Below are 24,946 nucleotides of genomic sequence, written 5' to 3'. Positions count from 1 at the left end.
AATTTCTAGCGTTCGAAGGAAGTACTGCTGCTGAAGGAAGAATATCTCGGGAGGGGCTCAGCCTGGATGGACTTGACGGTCCGTCACCTCAGTAGGCGGCCAACCCGGGGATAGAGAAGGACGAGTGGGAACATCCAGTCCAACTTGAACTTCGTCTTCGGTATCCTGTCCTCACCGTAGAAATCTTCCTTCGGGAAAACTTCACCTTCGCTCTCTTCATTACAGAATGAAGGGTGTCAGCTTCCAGTCCTTATTCTTGTTCCTCGAATGGAGGAGAATTTAGACCGGAGGTCTATGTACAGTGCAATATACTACGTACGTATATTGCCCTCGCGACATGCTTCTGTTATCAGTTGATTTGTCCGAGGTGTAGGCACATACCGTAGTTAACTCTACAGGTTGTGACTGAGACGAATAGTATCTTCTTAATTGAACTACAACTCTGGACTGCCATACAAGCCTCCCAAGAGTTACCAGTTTCGATTTTGAGATACCTGTGGTATTGTTGCAACAACAATACCCAGCGTTTGCATTCACCGAAATCCGTTTCGGTTAAAATGCAGACGTTCGAGCATATTTGCTTGCGCTCAATGGTTCTAGCCGAACGCTTTCCTTCTTGGAATGGATTCGTGGCAAATCAGGATGACGAGTAAGCGAGAGCTAGTGGTGTATGGGCTGCCTGCCAGCCCTGCCTGCTGCAGCCCAATACCAGCTGGCTCTCCGAGATAGTTCGGTCGGATTTCGTCTCTCGTCCTCTGAGATGATTGACTACTGAACCGAATCTCTGCCCGGCAATCACAGACTTAGGTCTCTGGTTGCCTGGAATTCTCGCATACGGGTATGACTATCTCTACTGCATCGCCCTTGGCCATTGCGAGAATTTTCAGACAGAGATATCTCACTAGACTCGTTATCATATTTCTGTTTACCACACGGTAACAGAAGTCTGTAGCCTAGTCTTCCGCTGCGATGACACGGAATTATTTCTTTCAGACATCTGAGTTTGTCTTCTAAATACATCTCGTATTCTTAGGTGTGCAATTATTCCTTGTCCACCCTGAATTGTAGATTAATAACGGAAGACATCGCCGGTTCCCCGCCCTGCCAGCTCTACTTCCAAGTATATAGATGTCCTCCCTGATCCAGCCCATGAGAAGCGGTTCTTCAGGCAGTACAATCCTTGTGTTTTCATTACTGAAAAGCACTCCGCTCTCATTGCAACTTCGACTTCTCACCGAACAGTAATGAAGTAGCGGTTTAGCGTTTTCAGTCCTCGGTAAAACAACAGGGTGGTTGGTGTCATTGACGGGACTTTTTCTACTTTCAGAAGCTTGAGAGTTAACTTCTCTCAATTCAGCTGTGAAGACGTAGGTCTGCATTCACCTTATCACCTTAGTCTTCAACAGCGCATATTATTGTTTCTCCTTAGTTGAGATTCAACTACTATGAGAACTTCTGTCTTGCCATCAGGGACCTCGGTCTCTAGAAGGTATTTGACTTTCGTCTGATGGGCTCATGCCTTGAGAGAATCATCATCTCGCCTTGCAGCATCGGTGGCAACAAGATAGACAATTTGTATGGTTTCTCAGCATAGCCCTTCAAAAGGCGAGTGTCACGTGACTACACCTCGGATGCATGACGGCTCACCTCACACAACCAAACACAGTCAGTCGGCAGCTGTTGAAGCGTCCGAGACTACCATCACGAGCTACGCTGTGGACTTTGTATCTGTTGATCGAGATCAGTGATTACTTCGTCCTACTGGCGTGTTCCGGTACCCATAAATATCTACACCCACCATGGACTGTCTGTGTTTTTATCCACTGCGGAGACGACGAGACCATGAGAGACTTCACTGCAGTGGGATACGAGACAGCAAGAGACTTCACTGCAGTTGGATAGACCAGTGGTTGGGTACTGGACATCACTCCGAAGAATATGTCGGACAGGAAGATAGATAGGTCATTGTGACCATATCTTTCTTTCCCTTCTGGACTGCCCACAGGTCCTTGGAAACTCATTTCCCTGGACCAGTGGTGGATGCTTGCAAGATGTGTTCGCTTACCTTCTCCTTCAAGAGGACAAGTTGCATCTCGTCCATGGTGTGCAGTTGTAGAGTTAAGAAGGATGTGAGAGTGACTGGCTCTCCCCCCTCCACGCCTCCTCCCTCCTCTCCTCTTCCTTCGGGTTGAGGATAGGACTCGAACTCACACTGGCTGGTCGGACGATTGATGCAGTAAGCTTATACATAAGCATCCTTTTTGTTTCTTATTAGAATCATAGAAGCAATCCCACCCTTCCTCTAGCAAGGGGAGGAATGAGACTGACAATAATGCAAACCCTTCCCAGAACTTTGCATTAATGTCTCCGACGCCAAATATTCTTCACAGCCCTTTTTTGGATGTGTCACGATTCCTCACTCATTTCGAAAAGGTCCAGAAGTCTGACTCTTAATCATGCAGCTCCTATACTCTGATCAAGTTGTCAGAGGCAGCAGGGCACTCCTCCTCGCTCTTAAGACCAGGAGGAGTAGTCTAGGCGTGTAGAACTCCAGTCAGTTCTAGAGGCTCACTCAGATTCCTCCCACTAATCAGTGAGTCTTCCTTATGTAAAGGACAGAGGTTTTGTATATTGTGTAGGAACAAATCACAGTTTTTGCAAGTAAATTGTATTTTTATACATTCAACTTCCCTGCCAGATATATACTTAGCTATAGACTCCGTCGTCTCCGACAGAATTTCAAATTTCGCGGCACACGCTACCGGTAGGTCAGGTGATCTACCGCCCTGCCCTGGGTGGCAGGACTAGGAACCATTCCCGTTTTCTAATCAGAATTCTTCTGTCGCCCGGACCATCAACATTGTTGTTGGTTCCTCTCGATTGGTTTTTCTTTTTTCACCGGCAATTGATCTTCTTGACCGACTTTTGGTGACGTATCTGGATTGTTGGATTGGCATACGCTTTTGTGGACTGTTTTGTGGACTTGATTTTGGATTTTTCTTTAAAAATGTCTGACTCTGGAATGGTTGTGAGACGTTGTGTGAATGTAGGCTGTAAGGTGAGGTTGCCGAAAGCTTCGGTAGACCCTCACACTGTATGCAAGGGTTGCAGGGAGTATGAATGTTCTTTCACTAATACTTGCAAGGAATGTGAGAATTTGAGTGAGAATGAATGGAAGAATCTAACTAATTATTTGAAAAAGTTAGAGAGAGAAAGAGTGAGGAAGGCTTCTTATAGAAGTTTAAGTAGTTCGAGATCTAATGAACTAATTCCTAGCTTGGGATCTTCCCCAAGGGTAAGTATTGCTACTTCTCCTTCCATTGCAGCCCCTTCTCCTATTGCAGAACCTGTAGATTCAGCGAAAGAACTTGCGGATCTAAAAGCAGCCTTCAAGTTGATGGAAAACAAAATGGCTGCCCTGCAAGGTAAGGCTAGTGATTTTTCAGTGGACAGTGATATGAGTGTCCCCAGTGTAGTGGAGGGGGCATCTGGTCGGCTCCGCAACGCTCCTAGGTCTAGACCTCTTCCAAGCTCACATGCTCAGAGGAGAAGGAATGTCGAAAACCGAAAGGAGGTTGTGGAGAATCCCCACCGATCAGGTGTCCCTTCGGCGGTTTCTGTGACACCCCAGACTGCCAAGGATCGCTATTGCAAAAGCGTCCTGCGTGAGTGTTTTTCGTCGTCGGGATCTTCATCTCCGAGACGTGATTGGAGGGATTCAGATCGCTCTCGACCACTCAAGAGGAGTTGGAAGGCTCCGACGATTGACTCGAGCCCAGAAAACTTCCCTGAGTAGTCTCCTTTGGGAGTTAAGAAGGCAAGAAGAGCCATTCTTTCAACCAGAGTGAGAAGGAGTCAGGAGGTGGAGGCTATGGACTCCTCCCCTCCTCCTTCCCCTCCTCCCGAAGAGGATAAAGAGGAGGTTACGAAGAGGTTCATGATGTAAGGGGATGGAGTTCTGATGAACTGTCACGCCCCTTAAAGAGAAGTTGGAAGGCTCCAACTTTGGATTCAAGCCCTGAGCTTTTCTCCGATCTATCACCTTGTGAGAAGAAGAAAAGGAGATTGGTTCCTAAACGGAAATCGGAGTTTCCGTCTGCTTCTAGACATCCCTCACCTGAATCAGGGAAGGAAAAAGAGAATGCGGCTGCGAAAATTATCCTAAATGTGCAGGAGCAACTTTCGGCCTTAGTAGGAGTTTTTACTAAGGAAACTCCCAGGAGAAAGGACTCTTTCCTTCCTATAAAGAAGACGAAGGGAAGGAAAGAAGAAACGGAAGTTTCTGCTTATACTCAGAGGAAGAATGCGCCAAAAACGCCAACCTGGCGCAATGCGCCAGATGCGTTTGAGACTCCATACGAGTCAGAAGAGCCAGAAGCGCCAGATGCGCCATATGCGCCGAGAAGCAGCCCTGCCGAAATGCGCCAGAAGCGCCACCCTGCCGAAATGCGCCAGAAGCGCCACCCTGCCGAAATGCGCCAGAAGCGCCAGCTTGGCGCAAGGAATCACGAGCGCCAACCCGGCGCAATGAGCCACAAGTGACAAATAAGAGACGGACTTCTTCCAAAAGACAATTAAGCCAAGAGGATTTGTTTAGCTTTCGGAAGGATAAACCTTTACCTGACAAGGACTCTAGTTGTCGCACAAGCGGCCGTATTCCTTGTCAGGACATAGGTGGTTCCGGAGAAAGTGATAGGAGAGGACATCCTTCGTCTGACAGGAGAGAAAGGTGTCGCACAAGCGGCCATCGCTCTTGCCAGGAGAAGGATAAGGTCTCTCGTAGGGGCGCAAGTTATCGCACAGGCGGTCGTCGTTCTTGCGAGAGAGGGGTGGATGTTGCAAGAGGCCAGTCTCTTGCTGGAAATAAACAATCCTCTTCGGAATTGGATTTGGAAGAGGTTTCGGACTCTGAAGATCACTCGGCTCCGGGTTTGTCAGATTACAAGACGCTGGCAGCCCTCTTACTTCAAGAGTTTGGGGACTCTTTAAGCCTGACTGCTCCTCCTTCTCCAAGGTCCTTATTTACAAGCACGAAGGTCCCGAAACAATCATCTTTTATTAAAATGAAGCCAACCATTTCCATGAACAAGGCTCTCCGATTCGTAGGAAATTGGTTGGAATCCAAGGAGAAGGCGGGGAAGACAGTCTTTACCTGCCCTCCTTCCAGACTATCAGGAAAGAAGGGAATTTGGTACGAGACGGGCAAACCACGGGGTCTAGCTCTCCCGTCCACTGCCGAAGCAGATTTTCGAATCTGGTAGATTCGTCTAGGAGACAAGCCTTGTCATCAGCAAAGATCACATGGGGGACTTCTGAGATGGACCATCTCCTCAAGGGATTGTTTTAATGTCTTAGAAGTTTTTAACTTCTTAGACTGGTCCCTTGGGGTGTTGGCCAAAAAGACACAAGAGAAGGAATCTCTTAGTCCAGAAGTCCTTCATAGTGTTCTTTCCTGTATGGACAAGGCGGTTCAGGATGGATCAGGAGAGGTGGCCTCTCTGTTTGGAACTGGTATTCTGAAGAAGAGAGTCTTATTTAGCTCTTTTCTGACGAAAGCAGTTACTCCTACTCAGAGGTCATCTCTTCTGTATGCTCCTCTGTCGGACCAATTGTTTCCTTCAAATCTAGTAAAAGATATTTCTCATTCTTTGACAGAAAAGGCCACACAAGATCTCTTGGCCCAATCTGCCAAAGAAATCGAGGACATCGGGTCCTATTAAGAGAGAGACTCGGGCTCCTCAACAGCCCTTTCGAGGGAGTACCTCGGCCAGACCCTCTTTTAAGAAGAGAGGAGTGCAGAAGAGAGGTAGGTCTTCCTTCAGACCTATCAAGAGAGCGAAACGAGACAACAGTCCTTCAAGCACCGGTAGGAGCCAGACTTCGGAAATTTTCCGAAGAATGGGCTCGGAGACAGGCAGAAATTTGGTCCCTTTCCGTGGTAACAAAGGGATATATGATCCCCTTTCGAGACAGACCTCCCTTGACTACGAACCCGAGGGAACTGTCAGCCCAATACAGGGACCTGCCAAGAAAGAAGCATTATTGCAACTGGTAGAACAGATGTTGCAAAAGGAGGCCATCAAAGTGGTTCGGGATCCGCATTCCCGAGGATTCTACAACCGTCTTTTTCTGGTTCCGAAATCCTCGGGAGGGTGGAGACCGGTCCTGGATGTGAGCGCATTGAACCGATTTGTGGAGAACACAAAGTTCTCTATGGAAACATCAAAATCGGTTCTTGCGGCTCTTCGTCCAGGAGATTGGATGGTCTCCTTAGATCTACAAGATGCATACTTTCATGTCCCCCTGCATCCATCATCGAAGAAATATCTCCGATTCATGATGCAGGGGAAAGTATACCAATTCAGAGCCCTATGCTTCGGCCTTTCAACGGCCCCTCAAGTGTTCACGAGGCTAATGATGAATGTTGCGAGATGGCTACATCTAGAGGGGATAAATATATCCCTTTATCTGGATGATTGGCTAATAAGAGCAAAATTGGAAATTCAGTGCTTGAAGGACTTGGAGAAGACTTTGAACTTGACAAAATCTCTGGGACTGCTCGTGAACCTCGAGAAATCACAATTGATCCCCAGACAGAACATAGTCTATCTGGGGATACAGATGGATTCTCGGGGTTTTCGGGCGTTTCCATCTCAAGACAGAATTACTCGAGGCTTAGAAAAGATCTCGAACTTCTTAGGGAAAGAACGGACCTCGGCGAGGGAATGGCTCAGTCTGCTGGGCACCCTTTCCTCGTTAGAGCAGTTCATTTCCCTGGGAAGATTAAATCTCAGACCTCTGCAATTTTATCTAAAGAGGATGTGGAGTCAAAAGACAGGAGACTTGTCAGACGTTTTTCCCATCCAACAGGGGATAAAATCCGACCTAAAGTGGTGGTTAACCCCATTAACAAGGAACGAAGGGGTGTCCCTCTTGATTCGGAACCCTCACCGAGTGTTGTTTTCCGATGCCTCAGAAACAGGTTGGGGAGCAACACTGGGTCCAAAGGAAGTAGCAGGTATTTGGACCAGACAACAAACTACTCTGCACATCAATGCGAAGGAACTCCTGGCAATTCATCTAGCCCTGGAATACTTCGAAGCGGAAGTCAGAGGGGTGGTAGTTCAAGTCAATTCCGACAACACCACAGCTCTGGCTTACATCCGGAATCAAGGGGGCACTCACTCTTTCTCTCTGAACGAAATAGCGAGAGCTCTATTAACCTGGACAGAGGAACGGGGCATTATTCAGCGTACAAGGTTTGTCCAAGGAGTAAAAAAACCTAAGGGCAGACAGGTTGAGCAGAAAGAACCAGGTTCTCCCGACAGAGTGGATGCTCCACTCAGGAGTCTGCAGACAAATATGGTCACTCTGGGGGAGACCCCAGATCTACCTGTTTGCCACGTTCCTCTCCAGGAAAATAGACAACTTCTGCTCGCTAGAAGAAGATCCCAGAGCCACAGCGATCGATGCCTTCCTCATGGATTGGTCAGGCATAGATGCATACGCCTTTCCCCATTCAAATTGCTGGGGGAAGTAGTAAGGAAATTTGTGGCATCGGAAGGAATGAGAATGACTCTAATTGCTCCCTTTTGGCCTTCCTGAATCTGGTTCACAGAGGTACTGGAATGGACGGTGAACTTCCCCAGATCTCTACCAGACAGGACAGATCTGCTCAGACAACCCCACTTCGAGAGGTTCCACAAAAACATCCAAAGTCTCTCCCTGACTGCCTTTCGACTATCGAAAGACTGGTCAGAGCGAGAGGCTTTTCAAAGAAAGTGGCAACTTCAATTGCTAGAGCCCGCAGAGCTCTACCCTGCGGGTCTACCAATCGAAGTGGGAAGTTTTCCGTAGATGGTGTAGGTCGAAGAAGCTGTCCTCTTCCAATACCTCTGTAACCGAAATCGCGGATTTTCTCCTCTTCTTAAGAGAAGAATCCAAATTGGCCGTATCAACTATCAAGGGATATAGGAGCATGCTCTCAGCTGTTTTTAGAAACAGAGGGCTGAATCTCGAGAATAATAAGGATCTTCATGATCTCATCAGGTCTTTCGAGACTAAGAAATTGAGATCGTCGATTCCCCCGAGTTGGAACCTGGACGTTGTCCTAAAGTTCTTGATGTCGGACAGGTTCGAAACCTATAGATAAAATCTCATTCAGAGATCTTACTAGCAAATGCATATTCCTGTTGGCTCTAGCAACTGCTAAGAGGATCAGTGAATTGCATGCTTTGGACTCTCAGGTGGGATTTAGAAAAGACTCGGCTGTCATTTCTTTCCAGGATCTTTTCCGCCTAGCAAAGAATGAGAACCCTTCTAACCTTGGCCTAGAAGTTTCGAAGTCAAGGGACTCTCTTCTCTGGTAGGAAGAGAGTTGGATCGGTCCCTTTGCCCTGTCAGGACCTTAAAATTTTATTTAGAAAAGAAGACACAGCTTCAGGGATGTCGATAAGGTCTTTGGTGTTCGGTAAGAAACCCCAAAAGACCGATGTCAAAGAACGCACTGGCATTCTTTGTCAGAAATGTAATTACCGAAGCTCATAGGAATTGCCAAGAGAACTCTTTAAAGCTGCTGAGAGTGAAAGTCACGAAGTCCGGACTGTGGCAACTTCCCTTTCTTTTACGAAGAATATGTCCATGAGAAACATTTTAGCAGCAACTTATTGGAGGTGCAATTCAGTATATGCATCCCACTATTTAAAGGATGTTAGAATAACATACGGATAAATGTTTCGCTCTTGGACCTTATGTATCAGCGGATACTATGCTGGAAAATGGAGCAGACGCTGATCCTTAAATTTGTTTTTAATATTTTTAATAATTAGTTTTAATATTGTTGTTGAGTTGTGGGTTGCTTGAAAGGATGTTTGGGGATGACTCCTTTCAATCGTAGTACTAACCCCAATGAGGATCAGGTGATCGGGATTAGTGTCGTGCTCTATGATCATGCCAATAGGCAAGGTGTTTTGTCATGTAAGTGGATAGGACCCCATTGACAAAGATCCTAAGGTTCTGAAGCGTAAGTGGGTAAGACCCCTGTAACAGACCATCAAGAACTCTTAGCATGAGGTCACTACCTCGCTGAGGCTCTTGAAGCGATACGGGCTCCTAGGCAGTAGCCATGAAGTCTTTCGCTAACACAGGTAGGAATCAAGGTTTTTAATTTTATTACCTACAACATATGTTGTTTCCTGTCTATTTCAGTAGATTAGCTGTCTCTTACCCTCCGCCAAAGGTGCCAATCAGCTAAGTATATATCTGACAGGTAAGTTGAATGCATAAAAATGTTATTGTCATGATACAATAAAGTTTTATGCATACTTACCTGGCAGATATATACGGTGTATGGCCACCCGACCTCCCCTCAGGAGACAGGTGGAAGAGAAAATCTGTCTTAGAAAACGGGAATGATTCCTATTCCCGCCACCAACGCGGGCGGTAGATCACCTGACCTACCTGTAGAGTGTGCCGCGAAATTCGAATTTCTATCGGGGACGACGGAGTCTATAGCTAAGTATATATCTGCCAGGTAAGTATGCATAAAACTTTATTGTATCATGACAATAACATTTTTCTAGTACCAAAGGCATCGGGGGGGTGGAGACCAGTACTGGACGTAAGCGCTCTGAATCGCTTTGTTCAGAAAAAGAAGTTCCGTATGGAAACGTCCGCTTCAGTAATGTCGGCTCTTCGTCCAGGAGATTGGATGGTCTCTCTGGACTTGCAAGATGCGTATTTCCATGTTCCCATTCACCATTTGTCAAAGAAATATCTTCGGTTGTAATAGGAGACAAGATTTTTTTCAATTCAAGGGCCTCTGTGCTTCGGTCTGTCTACAGCTCCGCAGGTATTCACCAACCTGATGGCGAATGTGGCAAGATGGCTTCACCTAGAGGGAATAAACATCTCCCTCTACTTAGACGACTGGCTGATCAGGGCCAAGTCGGAGATTCAGTGCTTGGAGGACTTATCAGTAACAAGAAACATGATAGAATCGCTGGGATTACTCGTGAACCTCGAGAAGTCGCAGCTGATCCCCAGCCAGAACTTGTCTATCTGGGGATTCAGATGGATTCTCGGGGTTTTCGAGTATTTCCTTCGCGAGAAAGAATCACTCGAGGTTTGTCGAAAATCTCGAGCTTCTTAGAGAGAAAGAGCAGTTCAGCGAGGGATTATCTGAGCCTTTTAGGGACCCTGTCCTCACTAGAAAAGTTCTTCTCTCTGGGGAGGCCTCACCTTTGCCCTCTTCAGTTTTTCCTGAAAGGGGTGTGGAGTTGGAAGACGGGACAACTCTCGGACATCTTCCCGCTTCCACAAGAGATAAAAGATCACTTGAAGTGGTGGATTCTTCCTCTTCAAAAGAACGAAGGCGTATCGCTTGCCCTGCAGAACCCAGACCAAGTGTTATATTCCGACGCTTCGGAGTCGGGATGGGGAGCGACGCTAGGAGCGAGGGAGGTGTCAGGCACCTGGACAAAGGAAGGTGTCCTGGCACATCAATTGCAAGGAACTAGTGGCCATACACCTAGCCTTAAAGTTCTTCGAAGAGATAGTCAGAGGTGGGGTGATACAGATAAACTCGGACAACACCACGGCTCTGGCTTACATACGCAAGCAAGGAGGCACGCACTCTTTCTCCCTCTTTCAGTTAACAAAACACCTGTTAACCTGGACAGAAGAAAGAGGCATAACTCTCCTCACAAGATTTGTACAAGGGATAAAGAATGTGAGAGCGGACAGACTGAGCAGGAGGAATCAGGTCCTTCCCACAGAATGGACTCTACACGAAGAAGTGTGTCGAAGTCTTTGGTCCCTGTGGGGGAGACCTCACATAGACCTGTTTGCGACGTTCCTCTCCAAAAGAGTAGAGATCTTTTGCTCTCTAGTAGAAGATCCGAGAGCCTTCGCAATAGACGCGTTTCTCCTGGATTGGTCGGGTGTGGACGCTACGCCTTTCCCCGTTCAAGATCCTGGGGGAAAGTGCTCAGGAAGTTCGTAGCTTCAAAGAGCACGAAGTTGACACTAATAGCCCCATTTTGGCCAGCCCAAGAATGGTTCACGGAGGTACTGGAGTGGATAGTGGACTTCCCCAGATCTCTTCCAAACAGACCAGATCTACTCAGACAACCCCACTTCGAGAGGTTTCATCACAACCTCCCAGGTCTCGCTCTGACTGCCTTTCGACTATTGAAAGACTTGTCAGAGCGAGGGGCTTTTCTCGCAAGGCTGCGGGCTCTATCGCTCGAGCGCAGAGCTTCGACGAGAAGAGTATACCAATCGAAGTGGGAAGTCTTTAGGAGGTGGTGTAAGAGTCAGAAGCTGTCCTCCTCCAGTACCTCTATAGTTAATATTGCCGATTTCCTCCTCTTTCTGAGAGAGGAATCACACCTATCTGTCTCAACAATAAAGGGATACAGAAGCATGCTGTCTTCAGTATTTAGAAATTGCAGACAACAAAGATCTACACGATTTAATTAGATCCTTTGAAACTTCAAAAGCAGCAACTCCTAGAACACCTAGTTGGAATCTGGACGTGGTCCTGAAATTCCTTTCCTCGGATAAATTCGAGCCTTTACATCTGGCTTCCTTCCGCGACGTCACTAGGAAATGCTTATTCCTGTTGTCTCTCGCTACAGCCAAGAGGACAAGCGAATTGCACGCTCTGGATTCCACAGTGGGGTTCAAAGGAGATGCTGCCATCTGCTCGTTCCAGACAATGTTTCTGGCGAAGAACGAAAACCCGTCAAAACCTTGGCCCAGAAGCTTTGAAGTAAAAGGTCTATCTAACCTCGTAGGCAGAGAGACAGAGAGGCCTCTCTGTCCAGTGAGAGCTCTTAATTTTATTTAGAGAGGAAGAGACAGATGGGAGCTTGTCAACAAGGTCTTTGGTGTGCTGTGAAGAACCCCAAAAGACTCATGTCCAAAAACGCCTTGGCCTTCTTTGTGAGAAGCGTAATTACGGACGCACACAAGAACTGCTCGGAGGAATCCTTCGGTCTTCTAAAGGTTAAGACCCATGAGGTGAGAGCAGTAGCAACGTCCTTGGCGTTCCAAAAGAATATGTCTCTTAAAAATATCATTGAGACTACGTATTGGAGGTGCAATTCAGTGTTTGCATCTCATTATCTGAAGGATGTGAGAGTGACTTATGAGAAGTGCTTCTCTCTAGGTCCATTTGTATCAGCAGATACAGTGCTGGGTCTTGGAGCAAAGACTGATCCTTAAAATATTTTGATTTTATCGTACATAAACCCTCTTGTCAGATATGTGCTTGGTTTTCTATTAGCAAGCTCACGGATGTCGCACGGGCGCATAGTGTCATTGCTGGGTAGGGGATCAAGCCGGGTATGTATGGCTAGTCGGGGATACACAAAATTTTTTTTTTGTATATTTTGTATAAATGAACGTGTAATTATGTTTCGAGTTTTTGGTTGTTTGTAAGGAGTTCGGGGATAACTCCTTGCAATCTTAGAACTAACATGGATGTTAGGATCAGGTGATCGGGATCGGTGTTGTGCTCCTTGAACAAGGTGTATTGTCATGTTAGTGGAATAGCACCCAATGACAAAGGCCTTTAGGCTCTGCCGAGTAAGTGGATAAGACCCCATTGGCAGACCCACAAGAACTCTTAGCCATAGATCAATATCTCGCTGAGGCTCTTGAGGCTAAGCAGACTCCAAGGCAGTAGCCGCGAAGTCTTCAGCCTAATAAGGTAGGAACCAAGGTTTATTACTACCTACAACATATGTTGTTTACCTGTCTATTTCAGTAGTTAGCTGTCTCTTACCCACCACCAATGGGTGCTAATCAGCTAAGTATATATCTGGCAGGGAAGTTGAATGTATAAAAATGATATTGTCATGTTACAATAAAGTTTTATACATACTTACCTGACAGATATATACGATTAATGGCCCACCCAGCCTCCCCGCAGGAGACAGGTGGAAGAGAAGAATTCTGATTAGAAAACGGGAATGGTTCCTAGTCCTGCCACCCAGGGCAGGGCGGTAGATCACCTGACCTACCGGTAGCGTGTGCCGCAAAATTTGAAATTCTGTCGGAGACGACGGAGTCTATAGCTAAGTATATATCTGTCAGGTAAGTATGTATAAAACTTTATTGTAACATGACAATATCATTTTTCCTAACTATACAAACCTGAGGTCCTTTACATATATGCCCACCTCATGCCACCCTCAATCTGAACCTGGGCCGAAAGGCAAAGTGGAGTCTTTACATCCGGGCAGGCTAGCCTGCCCCACGGTAGCTACTGCCTAACCACCTTGTTCAAGATTCAACGGCCGTAATTCCAGCTACGCCGTAAGTAATTCCTTATGTAAAGGACCCCAGGTTTGTATAGTTAGGAAAAATACAGTTTACTTGCAAAAATTGTGATTTTTGTCTGTTGTGAGATCTCTTGGCCTGGGATTGTATGGGGCTTGAGCAGATGTCTTCAACCCTAAGGGAAACACATCAATATCATGAACACTGCAGAGAGGGGATGTCTTTTGAAGAAATTGGCCTCCAAAGGTATTTGAATTGAAGCAAATGCTTCTTCAGAAGAGCTGAATAATGATTTGCCCAAAATATTCACTTTCATAGAAACATAGGTGCTGTCCTTAGAATTCATATCTAGAATATTAAAAATTCCTTGACAATCATTAGTACTCTATTTCTTTTCAGGATTTTACCGAAGAGAGAAAGGGATTAGGAATAGCACACCATAATAAGCACAAACAGTCTGTGTTAACTGTTGCAGATGGAAATGTCAAAATTTCATCTAAAAGCAGGAAAAGAAAAAGGTAAATGGTTAATTATTTCATTGCTTCGTGAGACTTGCAGCATTTTAAAGGCAAAATATGATTGGGATTATGTTGATTATTAAAATTTTTCCAATTTTTCTTTTATGTTCTTCAGTTATGGTTATGGTACTAGTATTATGTATTCAGGTGCTTAGTATAGTATTAAGGTTATGCAGAATTTCAGTGTGTGAATTAGTCTGGGAATGAAAGAATGTGGAAGGAGAAGTCTGTTATAGAAGGTAAATTTGATAAGAAAATATTCAATATACAAGTGTGCAAGCAAAGGGGAAAGCAAGGATTATTTATAAAGATTGTGTTACTAATTATTGTATTTTCTTTACTTATGACTAAACATTAGAAGGAAGTTGAATTGCTTGGGTGGGCAGGAAAGATAATTTTTTCCTGCAACAATGAAAAAAGATGTGTTCAGTCTTAAGGTTCAAGGGTAAAATTGACTTAACTAGAGCATATTCTGCCAGTCATCTGCTGGTTTCACCTTGCAAAGGTTATGCATATCGCGATACAGGTACAATTTTGCTTGGTTCCAAGCTGTGTTGTCTTGTCTTTTACTTTTCATTCATTACCCGTAGTCTTGGTGAGCTAGCCCTAACATTTTGTAACTTGGATATGCTTGAATTATGTACTTTGTGAAAGTAATAATTATAGTCATTATTTGTTAGCTGTTGATAGTACATATTTTGGTCAATTAAGGGGTAGTTAGTGTACTCAGCATTCCCATTTTTTATATAGATTTTGATTGATAGGGATATTTGTACTATTTTTGAGGAATGTTGGGTCATTCTCATTTGCCACATGTTATGGATTGCTGTTTATTCAGTCAGTCAGTTGTTAATTAGTGACTACTTAAGGGCAAGGATTACAATAAAATGGGTGGTGTTTGTTTAGTGATGGTTCTGCCATGCCTTTAATATAGGTAAATATGGAAGAACTCTTGATGTACTATAATTAAATGTTTTTTTCTCATTTTATTGTAATGTAATTTTTAAGTTTTACTCATTGCACATGCTGATTTGTCATGTGTAAATGAAATCGCTCCATATTGTTGTAGTATTAAACAAAATGCAACTGTTTAAGTCATAAGAGACAGAATATTTTGAATAAATTAATTTTCACCACTTCAATAAATATACAGCATCTCCATCAGTGATGAAAATAGCGTTCCAGTGAAACATAGGCGAACAGATGGAATTTATGAGGACTTGCCACTTCACCAGAAGAAGCAGAAGATGCAACTTAGTGTGGCTGTTCAGACCGAAGAAAGTAAAAAAGATTTAGAAGCATCAAAAAATGGTGATGGAACATCATCATCTCCCAGCTGTGAGCCTGAAAGAATAATAAACATGTTAACAAGTGGTAAGTGATTATAATTGTTTTCATTTTAAATAATAATTTGTAGTGTGTTTGACCAGCAGTTGAGTACATTTTGGTATTTCTTCATTTTTTTATTATGTAGTGTTACTTTTTACAAATTGATTTTGTTCTTTCAATTTTCATGTCAATCCTATTGTTATTCTGCTGTTTTCCTCTTCATTTTTAGGTTATCGCCTCATTTTTCATGTAGATTCCATTCCATAAACCATTCCACCAATCCATTATATGCATATGTTTGTTTTTCCCTGTAGTTTTTGATTCTAGTCAAAATTGTGCTTGAAAGGTGGTTTTCCTGTGCTGTTTAGGCCCTTTTAAAAAAGCATATCCTTTGTCATTTTACTTCATCTTTATCTTTTGTTGAATTAAAAGCAGTTTTGATCATTTAATGTGGAGGTGATAGGCTTGAATGCTTATCTCTGAATCTTTAGTGAATTTGGATATTAATTCAGTAAGCTCACAGAAAACTGAACTATCTTTCAGAATTTTGGTATAAGTAGAAACTATTTATGATTCTGTTCTTTGTAATGCATTTTTTTTAAGATCATATTATATGTGCCATGTTTTAAGGTTTAATTACCAGTAGTTTATCTATATTGAATTTGCTTGAAATATTCTGCAGCTCAAATGTTTCGTTTTCAGAAACTGCACCACCTGAATATTGGGAAGAATTAGCAGAGAAAAGAAGAGAGGCTCTTGAAGAAACATTGAGAGAAAATAAAAATTTAACAGAAGAGAATAAATGCCTTAAAGAAGAGGTAGCACAGTTAAAAGAGGAGAATAAGTTGTTGGATGAAATGGTAAAAGAAGCCAAGGAATTAGCACAACTAGTGGAGGTAAAGATTGTTGGGTCAACATTTTACAGATATTCAGGCTGCCTGAATGCTAAAATCACCATACTAACATAGAGAGTTAGTGTTCAAGAAACACAAACATTAAGTGAAGGGTAACAGTGGTACCTCGACATACGAAATTAATCCGTTCTGAGGCAGCCTTCGTAACCTGAGCTTTTCGTATCGTGAACTGCATTTTACCTGTAAATTGCTTAATTCGTTCCAAGCCCTACAAAAACACCCCAGTAAATTTTATAGTAAAGCTAAATTGACCAATAAACATTGAAATACAACAATTTGGACCATTCAATACCTAACTTAATAGTACTACTAATATGTACTACATAGTACCTGTAAATAAAGTGTATTAGTGTACATGGTATACAAGAAATATTGTACGTACATACGTACGTATGTAGTAAAATGTGGAACCTTACCTTTCGAGTGAGGCTATCTCCAAAGTGGCGACAGAGGAGGAGGACAAACGGCAGAAAATTTGTTACATGTACATAAACTTAACTTTACGAAACACATTAAAAATGTCAGGGAACATAGACTAAACTTTACGAAACACATTAACAAAACTGTAACACTTAACTTTACAAAAAACTTAAAATTAAATTTTTTTCGTCTTTATTTTTTTTTACAAAATTTCAATTTCTTCACCTCTTTCAGCTTTGTTTTTTCGTGGTATCAATTGGATCTTCCTTTTTGCTTACTCCTACTAAAGGCCTCTTTTAAAAAATAACTATCCAAGGAAGATTGCTTCTGCCTACTTTTCACAATGTCCTGAAATGAATCGGGCAAACTTCATCGAACTGCGCAAGCATACGACCTGTGTAAGCCTTTTCGGGGTGTCTCTTTTCTACAAATGATTGCACCTTATGAAAAGCAGCTAGAGCATCCTTAATTTCTGGCGTTGTCATAGGGTCGTCCTCCTCCTCGCCACTGCTAGAGAACTCTTTTACGACGTTATGTTGCATGGCCTCCAACTCCTTCAGGTCATCTGTCGTAAGCTCCTCTTGGTGCTCCTCGAGAAGGTCATTGATGTCGTCCTCGTCGACGACCAGCCCCATGGAGTTGCCGAGTGCAACGATCTCGTCAAGATCTGGTTGCGAAACAGTTTCAGGATCGTCAACTGTTTCTGAATCTGCACCAGCTTCGCCCACATCGAATCCCTGGAAGTCTCGGGTAGATATGGCATCAGGCCAGAGTTTCCTCCACGAAGAATTCAAGGTTCGCCTCGAAACCTCCTGCCAAGCTTGATCGATGAGTCAGATGCGTATGACAACATCGAAATGCTCCTTCCAAAATTCACGCAAGGTGAGGTTTGTGGTATCGGTGATGTTGAAACATCTCTTGAATTCAAAAGATGTTTCATATACAGCTTCTTGAAGTTCGATATCACTTGCTGGTCCATGGGCTGGAGGAGAGGGGTGGTGTTAGGCGGAAGATAATGAACATTGATAAAAGAATACTCCGCTAGGATATCTTCCTCGAGGCCAGGAGGGTGAGCAGGGGCATTGTCCAACACCAGCAGACATTTTAGAGGGAGGCACTTCTCTTCCAAGAATTTCTTCACTGTCAGGCCAAAGCACAGATTTACCTACTCGGTGAACAAAAGTCTTGTTACCCAGTCTTTCGCATTAGCCCTCCACATCACCGGAAGCTTCTCCTTTAGCACTTTGTAGGCCTTGAAGGCTCGAGGAGTCTCCGAATGATGGACAGGTAAGGGCTTCACCTTGCAATCCCCACTGGCATTCGAACAAAGTGCGAGCATAAGCCTGTCTTTCATAGGCTTATGCCCGGGTAGCTTCTTCTCTTCCTCCGTGATGTATGTCCGACGAGGCATTTTTTTCCAAAAAAGGTCAGTCTCATCATAGTTGAAGACTTGCTGAGAACTGTAGCCTTCATTGATCGTCATCTCGTCGAACGTCTTAATAGTAAAGGCTTTCGTGTCCGAGCTAGCCGTCTCCCCATGCCGCACCACTGAATGGATGCCAGTCCGTTTCCGGAATTTTTCAAACCACCCATGAGAAGCCTTGAAGTTTGGGGTTGGCGTCGATGTCCCTTCTCCTCCGTTGTCTTCGGTCTGGCAATCAAATCGCCGAAAATGGCGCTGGCCTTGTGGTAGATTGCTGTCTCAGTTATCGTATCGCCAGCGATTTCTTTGTCTTTTATCCAGACAAGAAGAAGCATTTCCATCTCGTCGTGCATGTGGCTCCTTTTGCTAGACAAAATAGTCACGTCCTTGGAAGGTGTAGCTGCTTTGATGGCTACCTTCTGCTTAAGGATGGTGCCTATCGTCGACGGATTTGGGCCTTATTCCTTAGTGATCACACTCAACCGCATGCCAGCTTCATACTTCTTGATAATCTCCATTTTTGTCTCCAAAGAAAGCATCCTCTTCTTACCGTGAACTTCAACTTTCTTGGGACCCATGACTATGTATATACTGTACATAATTAAGTTATGTAGTACAGTGGACCCCCCGTATTCGCGTTCTCCGGATTCGCGGACTCACACATTCGCGGATTTCTCTCGGGAACGTTTCCCTGCATTATTCGCGGAAAATTCGCGCTTTTGCGGTATTTTTCTATGAGAAATATCCACAAATTCCTGGTTTTTGTTATCAATTTCATCATAAAATGCACTTTTTGTGATAAAACTTAAAAAAACCAAGTATGAAAATTTTTAGTGGTTTTTCTTAAGATTTAACTAACAAAATAGGCTGTTTTTAGCGTTTTTATAGGGGTTCCCAACATTCGCGGATTCTAACTATTCGCTGGGGGGTCTGGTACGCATCCCCCGCAAATACGGGGGGACCACTGTATACGTATGTACTAAAGTTCTCACACAACACGGTAAAGTAGTATTACAACGAAATCACTAACGAATTTACGTTAATAAACAAAATCGTATAGAACGAACGAATTCTATACGATGCTGCTACCGAGTGGCCGAAGAAGAGCGCCGCTACGTATATGCACGATGGGAGAGATGCTGGACAATAGGAGAGCAGGATCTTATGGCGGTGACTAGCATTAGGAACAATGGGAGAGCTGGAGGTGGTGAGTCTACTCAGTTGGCAGCGTGCGAGTTTTAAAATTGTTATCGGTGGTGCGGGCGAATCTCGGGACTTTACAGCAACAACCTTCCGTATCCTGAACTATTTTCGTATGTAGAGCCAAAAGAATCTTCGTATTTGCTTTCGCAACTTGAATTTTTTGTAAGCTGAGCCTTTCGTATGTCGAGGTACCACTGTATTGTCATAAAAGAATGTTACTGCATGGTTGTATTAGCCAAAATAAGTACAAATAATTATAAACAAATAGAAATAAAGTTAAGAAATACATTTTTATACATTCAACTTCCCTGCCAGATATATACTTAGCTATAGACTCCGTCGTCTCCGACAGAATTTCAAATTTCGCGGCACACGCTACCGGTAGGTCAGGTGATCTACCGCCCTGGCCTGGGTGGCAGGACTAGGAACCATTCCCGTTTTCTAATCAGAATTCTTCTGTCGCCCGGGCCATCAACATTGTTGTTGGTTCCTCTCGATTGGTTTTTCTTTTTTCACCGGCAATTGATCTTCTTGACCGACTTTTGGTGACGTATCTGGATTGTTGGATTGGCATACGCTTTTGTGGACTGTTTTGTGGACTTGATTTTGGATTTTTCTTTAAAAATGTCTGACTCTGGAATGGTTGTGAGACGTTGTGTGAATGTAGGCTGTAAGGTGAGGTTGCCGAAAGCTTCGGTAGACCCTCACACTGTATGCAAGGGTTGCAGGGAGTATGAATGTTCTTTTACTAATACTTGCAAGGAATGTGAGAATTTGAGTGAGAACGAATGGAAGAATCTAACTAATTATTTGAAAAATTTAGAGAGAGAAAGAGTGAGGAAGGCTTCTTATAGAAGTTTAAGTAGTTCGAGATCTGAACTAATTCCTAGCTTGGGATCTTCCCCAAGGGTAAGTATTGCTACTTCTCCTTCCATTGCAGCCCCTTCTCCTATTGCAGAACCTGTAGATTCAGCGAAAGAACTTGCGGATCTAAAAGCAGCCTTCAAGTTGATGGAAAACAAAATGGCTGCCATACAAGGTAAGCTAGTGATTTTTCAGTGGACAGTGATATGAGTGTCCCCAGTGTAGTGGAGGGGGCATCTGGTCGGCTCCGCAACGCTCTCCTAGGTCTAGACCTCTTCCAAGCTCACATGCCCAGAGAGAAGGAATGTCGAAAACCGAAAGGAGGTTGTGGAGAACCCCCGGATCAGGTGTCCCTTCGGCGGTTTCTGTGACACCCCAGACTGCCAAGGATCGCTATTGCAAAAGCGTCCTGCGTGAGTGTTTTTCGTCGTCGGGATCTTCATCTCCGAGACGTGATTGGAGGGATTCAGATCGATCTCGACCACTCAAGAGGAGTTGGAAGGCTCCGACGATTGATTCGAGCCCAGAAAACTTCCCTGAGGAGTCTCCTTCGGGAGTTAAGAAGGCAAGAAGAGCCATTCTTTCAACCAGAGTGAGAAGGAGTCAGGAGGTGGAGGCTATGGACTCCTCCCCTCCTCCTCCTTCCCCTCCTCCCGAAGAGGATAAAGAGGAGGCTACTAAGAGGTTCATGATGGCGATGCAGGAACAGATTTCGTCATTTGTAGGATGTCCTGTCAAAGGAGGCCTCCTAGATCCTCCAGACACTTCCCTTCCTATTAAAAGATCCTCCAGACGGATCGGAGGTAAATCTATCCAGGACGATTACTCCTACCCGAGGTGAGGTTTCCGGTACGAACCTGGATGAATCAATCAGACGTCTGGCACCGGCCAGGAGTGAGGAGTCACCCAGGAGGCAGGAGCCAAGAGCCAGGAGTGAGGAGTCAACCAGGAGGCAGGAGCCCAGAGCCAAGAGTGTGGAGGCATCTAGGCAAGAGGCAAGAGCCAGGAGGCAAGAGCCTGGAGGCAAGAGGCAGGAGCCAGGAGGCAGGAGTCAGGAGGCAGGAGCCAGGAGTCCGGAGTCAGGAGGCAGGAGTCCGGAGTCAGGAGGCAGGAGTCAGGAGGCAGGAGGCAGGAGTCAGGAGCCAGGAGGCAGGAGTCAGGAGGCAAGAGTCAAGAGCCAGGAGTCAAGAGTCGGGGACTCGTTCCTGGAGGTTATGACTCTTCGCCAAATAGGAGCTCCTCTCCTTCAGAACATAGGAGGTCTTGGAAGGACTCTCCCTCAAAACGTGAACTTTCTCCTTCGTCTGATCGAGGGTTAGACGAGTTGTCTGACGACGAACCTCCTGCTAATGAGGGACTTTCTAGTTACAAAGTCTTGGCCTCATTACTTCTACAAGAGTTTGGAGATTCTCTTAGTCCTCGCTCCTCCTTCCTTCTCTCGTTCGCTCTTTTCGAGCTCAGATACGGCTAAATCGTCGGCATTCTTGAAAATGAAGCCTGCGATATCGATGAAGAAAGCACTCCATTCTCTACGATTCTTGATGGACAAGAAGAAGGAGTTAGGAAAGACAGTATTCTGCATGCCTCCTTCCAGATTGCACGGGAACGAGAGGTATTTGGTATGGGACAGAGAGACTATGGGTCTTTCTTTACCCGCCTCTGCAGATGCCGACTTTGCCAGTTTAGTGGAGGCCTCTAGACGTCACTCCTTAGGTTCGGTCAGAGCGACGTGGAGCACTTCAGAGTTGAACCACTTTCTAAAGGGACTTTTTGTCACGTTTAGAGGTGTTCAATTTTCTGGATTGGTCACTCGGAGTTCTGGCCAACAAATCTAAGATCCGGAGTTTCTGAAGAACCCAGAAATTCTCCATAGCGTCCTGTCCTGCATGGACAAGGCAGTACAGGACGGTTCAGGGTGAAGTGGCTTCACTTTTTTTTTTGGTGCTGGTCTCTGAAGAAGATCAGTGTTTGGCCCTTCCCTTTTATCGAAAGGAGTTTCTCCGAGCCAGAGGACTGCCTTACTGTTCGCCCCTCTATCAGATCAGTTTCCTTCTCAGTTAGTGAAGGATATATCTCGCTCGCTAACTGAGAAGGCGACACAGGACCTACTAGTACAAACGTCCAAGAAAGGACGCCCTGTAGTGTCGACGATTAAGAAGGACTCTCGTCCTCCTCAGCAGCCCTTTCAGTGGAGGTGCAAGCGGCTCGTCCCCTGCCAGAAAGAAGAGCTCTGACAAGAGAGGAAGGTCTTCCTTTAGACCTTTCAAGAAAACCAAATGACTTGTTGCTCCTTCAAGCACCAGTGGGCGCCAGACTCCTGAACTTTGCAGGAGTATGGGCAAAAAGGGGAGCCGACCCTTAGTCAGTCTCGGTCCTAAAGAAAGGTTACGTAATCCCCTTCGAGGACAGCCCTCCCCTAACATCTACGCCTCGGGAACTGTCAGCGAGGTACAGAGACCCTGTAATGAGAAAGACTCTCCTTCAAATGGTGGAACAAATGTGGGAAAAGGAGGCCATCGAACTTGTGCAGGATCCACACTCCCCGGGATTTTACAATCGCCTTTTTCTAGTACCAAAGGCATCGGGGGGGTGGAGACCAGTACTGGACGTAAGCGCTCTGAATCGCTTTGTTCAGAAAAAGAAGTTCCACATGGAAACGGCCGCTTCAGTAATGTCGGCTCTTCGTCCAGGAGATTGGATGGTCTCTCTGGACTTGCAAGATGCGTATTTCCACGTTCCCATTCACCATTTGTCAAAGAAATATCTTCGGTTTGTGATAGGAGACAAGATTTTTCAATTCAGGGCTCTGTGCTTCGGTCTGTCTACAGCTCCGCAGGTATTCACCAACCTGATGGCGAATGTGGCAAGATGGCTTCACCTAGAGGGAATAAACATCTCCCTCTACTTAGACGACTGGCTGATCAGGGCCAAGTCGGAGATTCAGTGCTTGGAGGACTTATCAGTAACAAGGAACATGATAGAATTGCTGGGATTACTCGTGAACCTCGAGAAGTCGCAGCTGATCCCCAGCCAGAACTTGGTCTATCTGGGGATTCAGATGGATTCTCGGGGTTTTCGAGTATTTCCTTCGCGAGAAAGAATCACTCGAGGTTTGTCGAAAATCTCGAGCTTATTAGAGAGAAAGAGCAGTTCAGCGAGGGATTATCTGAGCCTTTTAGGGACCCTGTCCTCATTGGAAAAGTTCTTCTCGCTAGGGAGACTTCACCTTCGCCCTCTTCAGTTTTTCCTCAAAGAGGTGTGGAGTTGGAAGACGGGTCAACTCTCGGACATCTTCCGCTTCCACAAGAGATAAAAGATCACTTGAAGTGGTGGATCCTTCCTCTTCAAAAGAACGAAGGCGTATCGCTTGCCCTGCAGAACCCAGACCAAGTGTATATTCCGACGCTTCGTAGTCGGGATGGGGAGCGACGCTAGGATGCAAGGTGTCAGGCACCTGGACAAAGGAACAGGTGTCCTGGCACATCAATTGCAAGGAACTTGTGGCCATACACCTAGCCTTAAAGTCCTTCGAAAAGATAGTCAGAGACGGGGTGATACAGATCAACTCAGACAACACCACGGCTCTGGCTTACATACGAAAGCAAGGAGGCACGCACTCGTTCTCCCTCTATCAGTTGACAAGACACCTGTTAACCTGGACGGAAGAAAGAGGCATAACTCTCCTCACAAGGGTTGTTCAAGGGATCAAGAATGTGAGAGCGGACAGACTGAGCAAGGAGAAACCAGGTCCTTCCCACAGAATGGACTCTTCACGAAGAAGTGTGTCGAAGTCTTTGGTCCCTGTGGGGGAGACCTCACATAGACCTGTTTGCGACGTTCCTCTCCAAAAGAATAGAGACCTTTGCTCTCTAGTAGAAGATCCGAGAGCCTTCGCAATAGACGCGTTTCTCATGGATTGGTCGGGTGTGGACGCTTACGCCTTTCCCCCGTTAAAAATCCTCGGGAAGTGCTCAGGAAGTTTGTAGCTTCGAAGAGCACGAAGTTCATACTCATAGCCCCATTTTGGCCAGCCCAGGAAGGTTCACGGAGGTACTGAGTGGATAGTGGACTTCCCAGATCGCTTCCAAACAGACACGATCTACTCAGACAACCCCACTTCGAGAGGTTTCATCACAACCTCCCAGGTCTCGCTCTGACTGCCTTTCGACTATTGAAAGACTTGTCAGAGCGAGGGGCTTTTCTCGCAAGGCTGCGGGCTCTATCGCTAGAGCCCGCAGAGCTTCGACGAGAAGAGTATACCAATCGAAGTGGGAAGTCTTTAGGAGGTGGTGTAAGGGTCAGAAGCTGTCCTCCTCCAGTACCTCTATAGTGAATATTGCCGATTTCCTCCTCTTTCTGAGAGGAGGAATCTCACCTATCTGTCTCACAATAAAGGATACAGAAGCATGCTGTCTTCAGTATTTAGAAATCGAGGGCTAGATATTGCAGACAACAAAGATCTACACGATCTAATTAGATCTTTTGAGACGTCGAAAGCAGCTACTCCTAGAACACCTAGTTGGAATCTGGACGTGGTCCTGAAATTCCTTTCATCGGATAAATTCGAGCCTTTACATCTGGCTTCCTTCCGCTGACGTCACTAGGAAATGCTTATTCCTGTTGTCTCTCGCTACAGCCAAGAGGACGAGCGAATTACACGCTCTGGATTCCACGGTGGGGTTCAAAGGAGATGCTGCCATCTGTTTCTTTCCAGACAATGTTTCTGGCAAAGAACGAAAACCCATCAAAACCTTGGCCCAGAAGTTTTGAGGTAAAAGGCCTATCTAACCTGGTAGGCAGAGAGACAGAGAGGTCTCTCTGTCCAGTGAGAGCTCTTAAATTTTATTTAGAGAGGAAGACAGATGGGGGCTTGTCAACAAGGTCTTTGGTGTGCTGTGAAGAACCCCAAAAGACTCATGTCCAAGAACGCCTTGGCTTTCTTTGTGAGAAGCGTTAATTACGGACGCTCACAAGAACTGCTCTGAGGC

At 45.2% G+C, this 24,946-nt stretch overlaps 1 protein-coding gene across 2 annotated transcripts in view; it reads left to right on the top strand.

Annotated features, from left to right (window-relative positions):
* The window catches only part of LOC135206081 (geminin-like), a 64,867-nt gene that overhangs the window by 36,042 nt on the left and 3,879 nt on the right, over positions 1–24,946 (top strand). The window contains exons 2-4 of one of the 2 annotated variants that reach the window (XM_064237284.1): positions 13,687–13,805; positions 14,971–15,179; positions 15,837–16,030. In XM_064237284.1, the coding sequence (XP_064093354.1) occupies positions 13,687–13,805; positions 14,971–15,179; positions 15,837–16,030 (522 nt within the window). Of the gene's footprint in view, positions 1–13,686; positions 13,806–14,958; positions 15,180–15,836; positions 16,031–24,946 lie in introns of both variants that reach the window. The other variant, XM_064237283.1, reaches the window with a different exon arrangement.

This window comes from Macrobrachium nipponense, chromosome 29, assembly GCF_015104395.2.
Source record: "Macrobrachium nipponense isolate FS-2020 chromosome 29, ASM1510439v2, whole genome shotgun sequence".
NCBI lineage: Eukaryota > Metazoa > Arthropoda > Malacostraca > Decapoda > Palaemonidae > Macrobrachium > Macrobrachium nipponense.
This window is presented reverse-complemented; position numbering and strand designations above follow the sequence as displayed.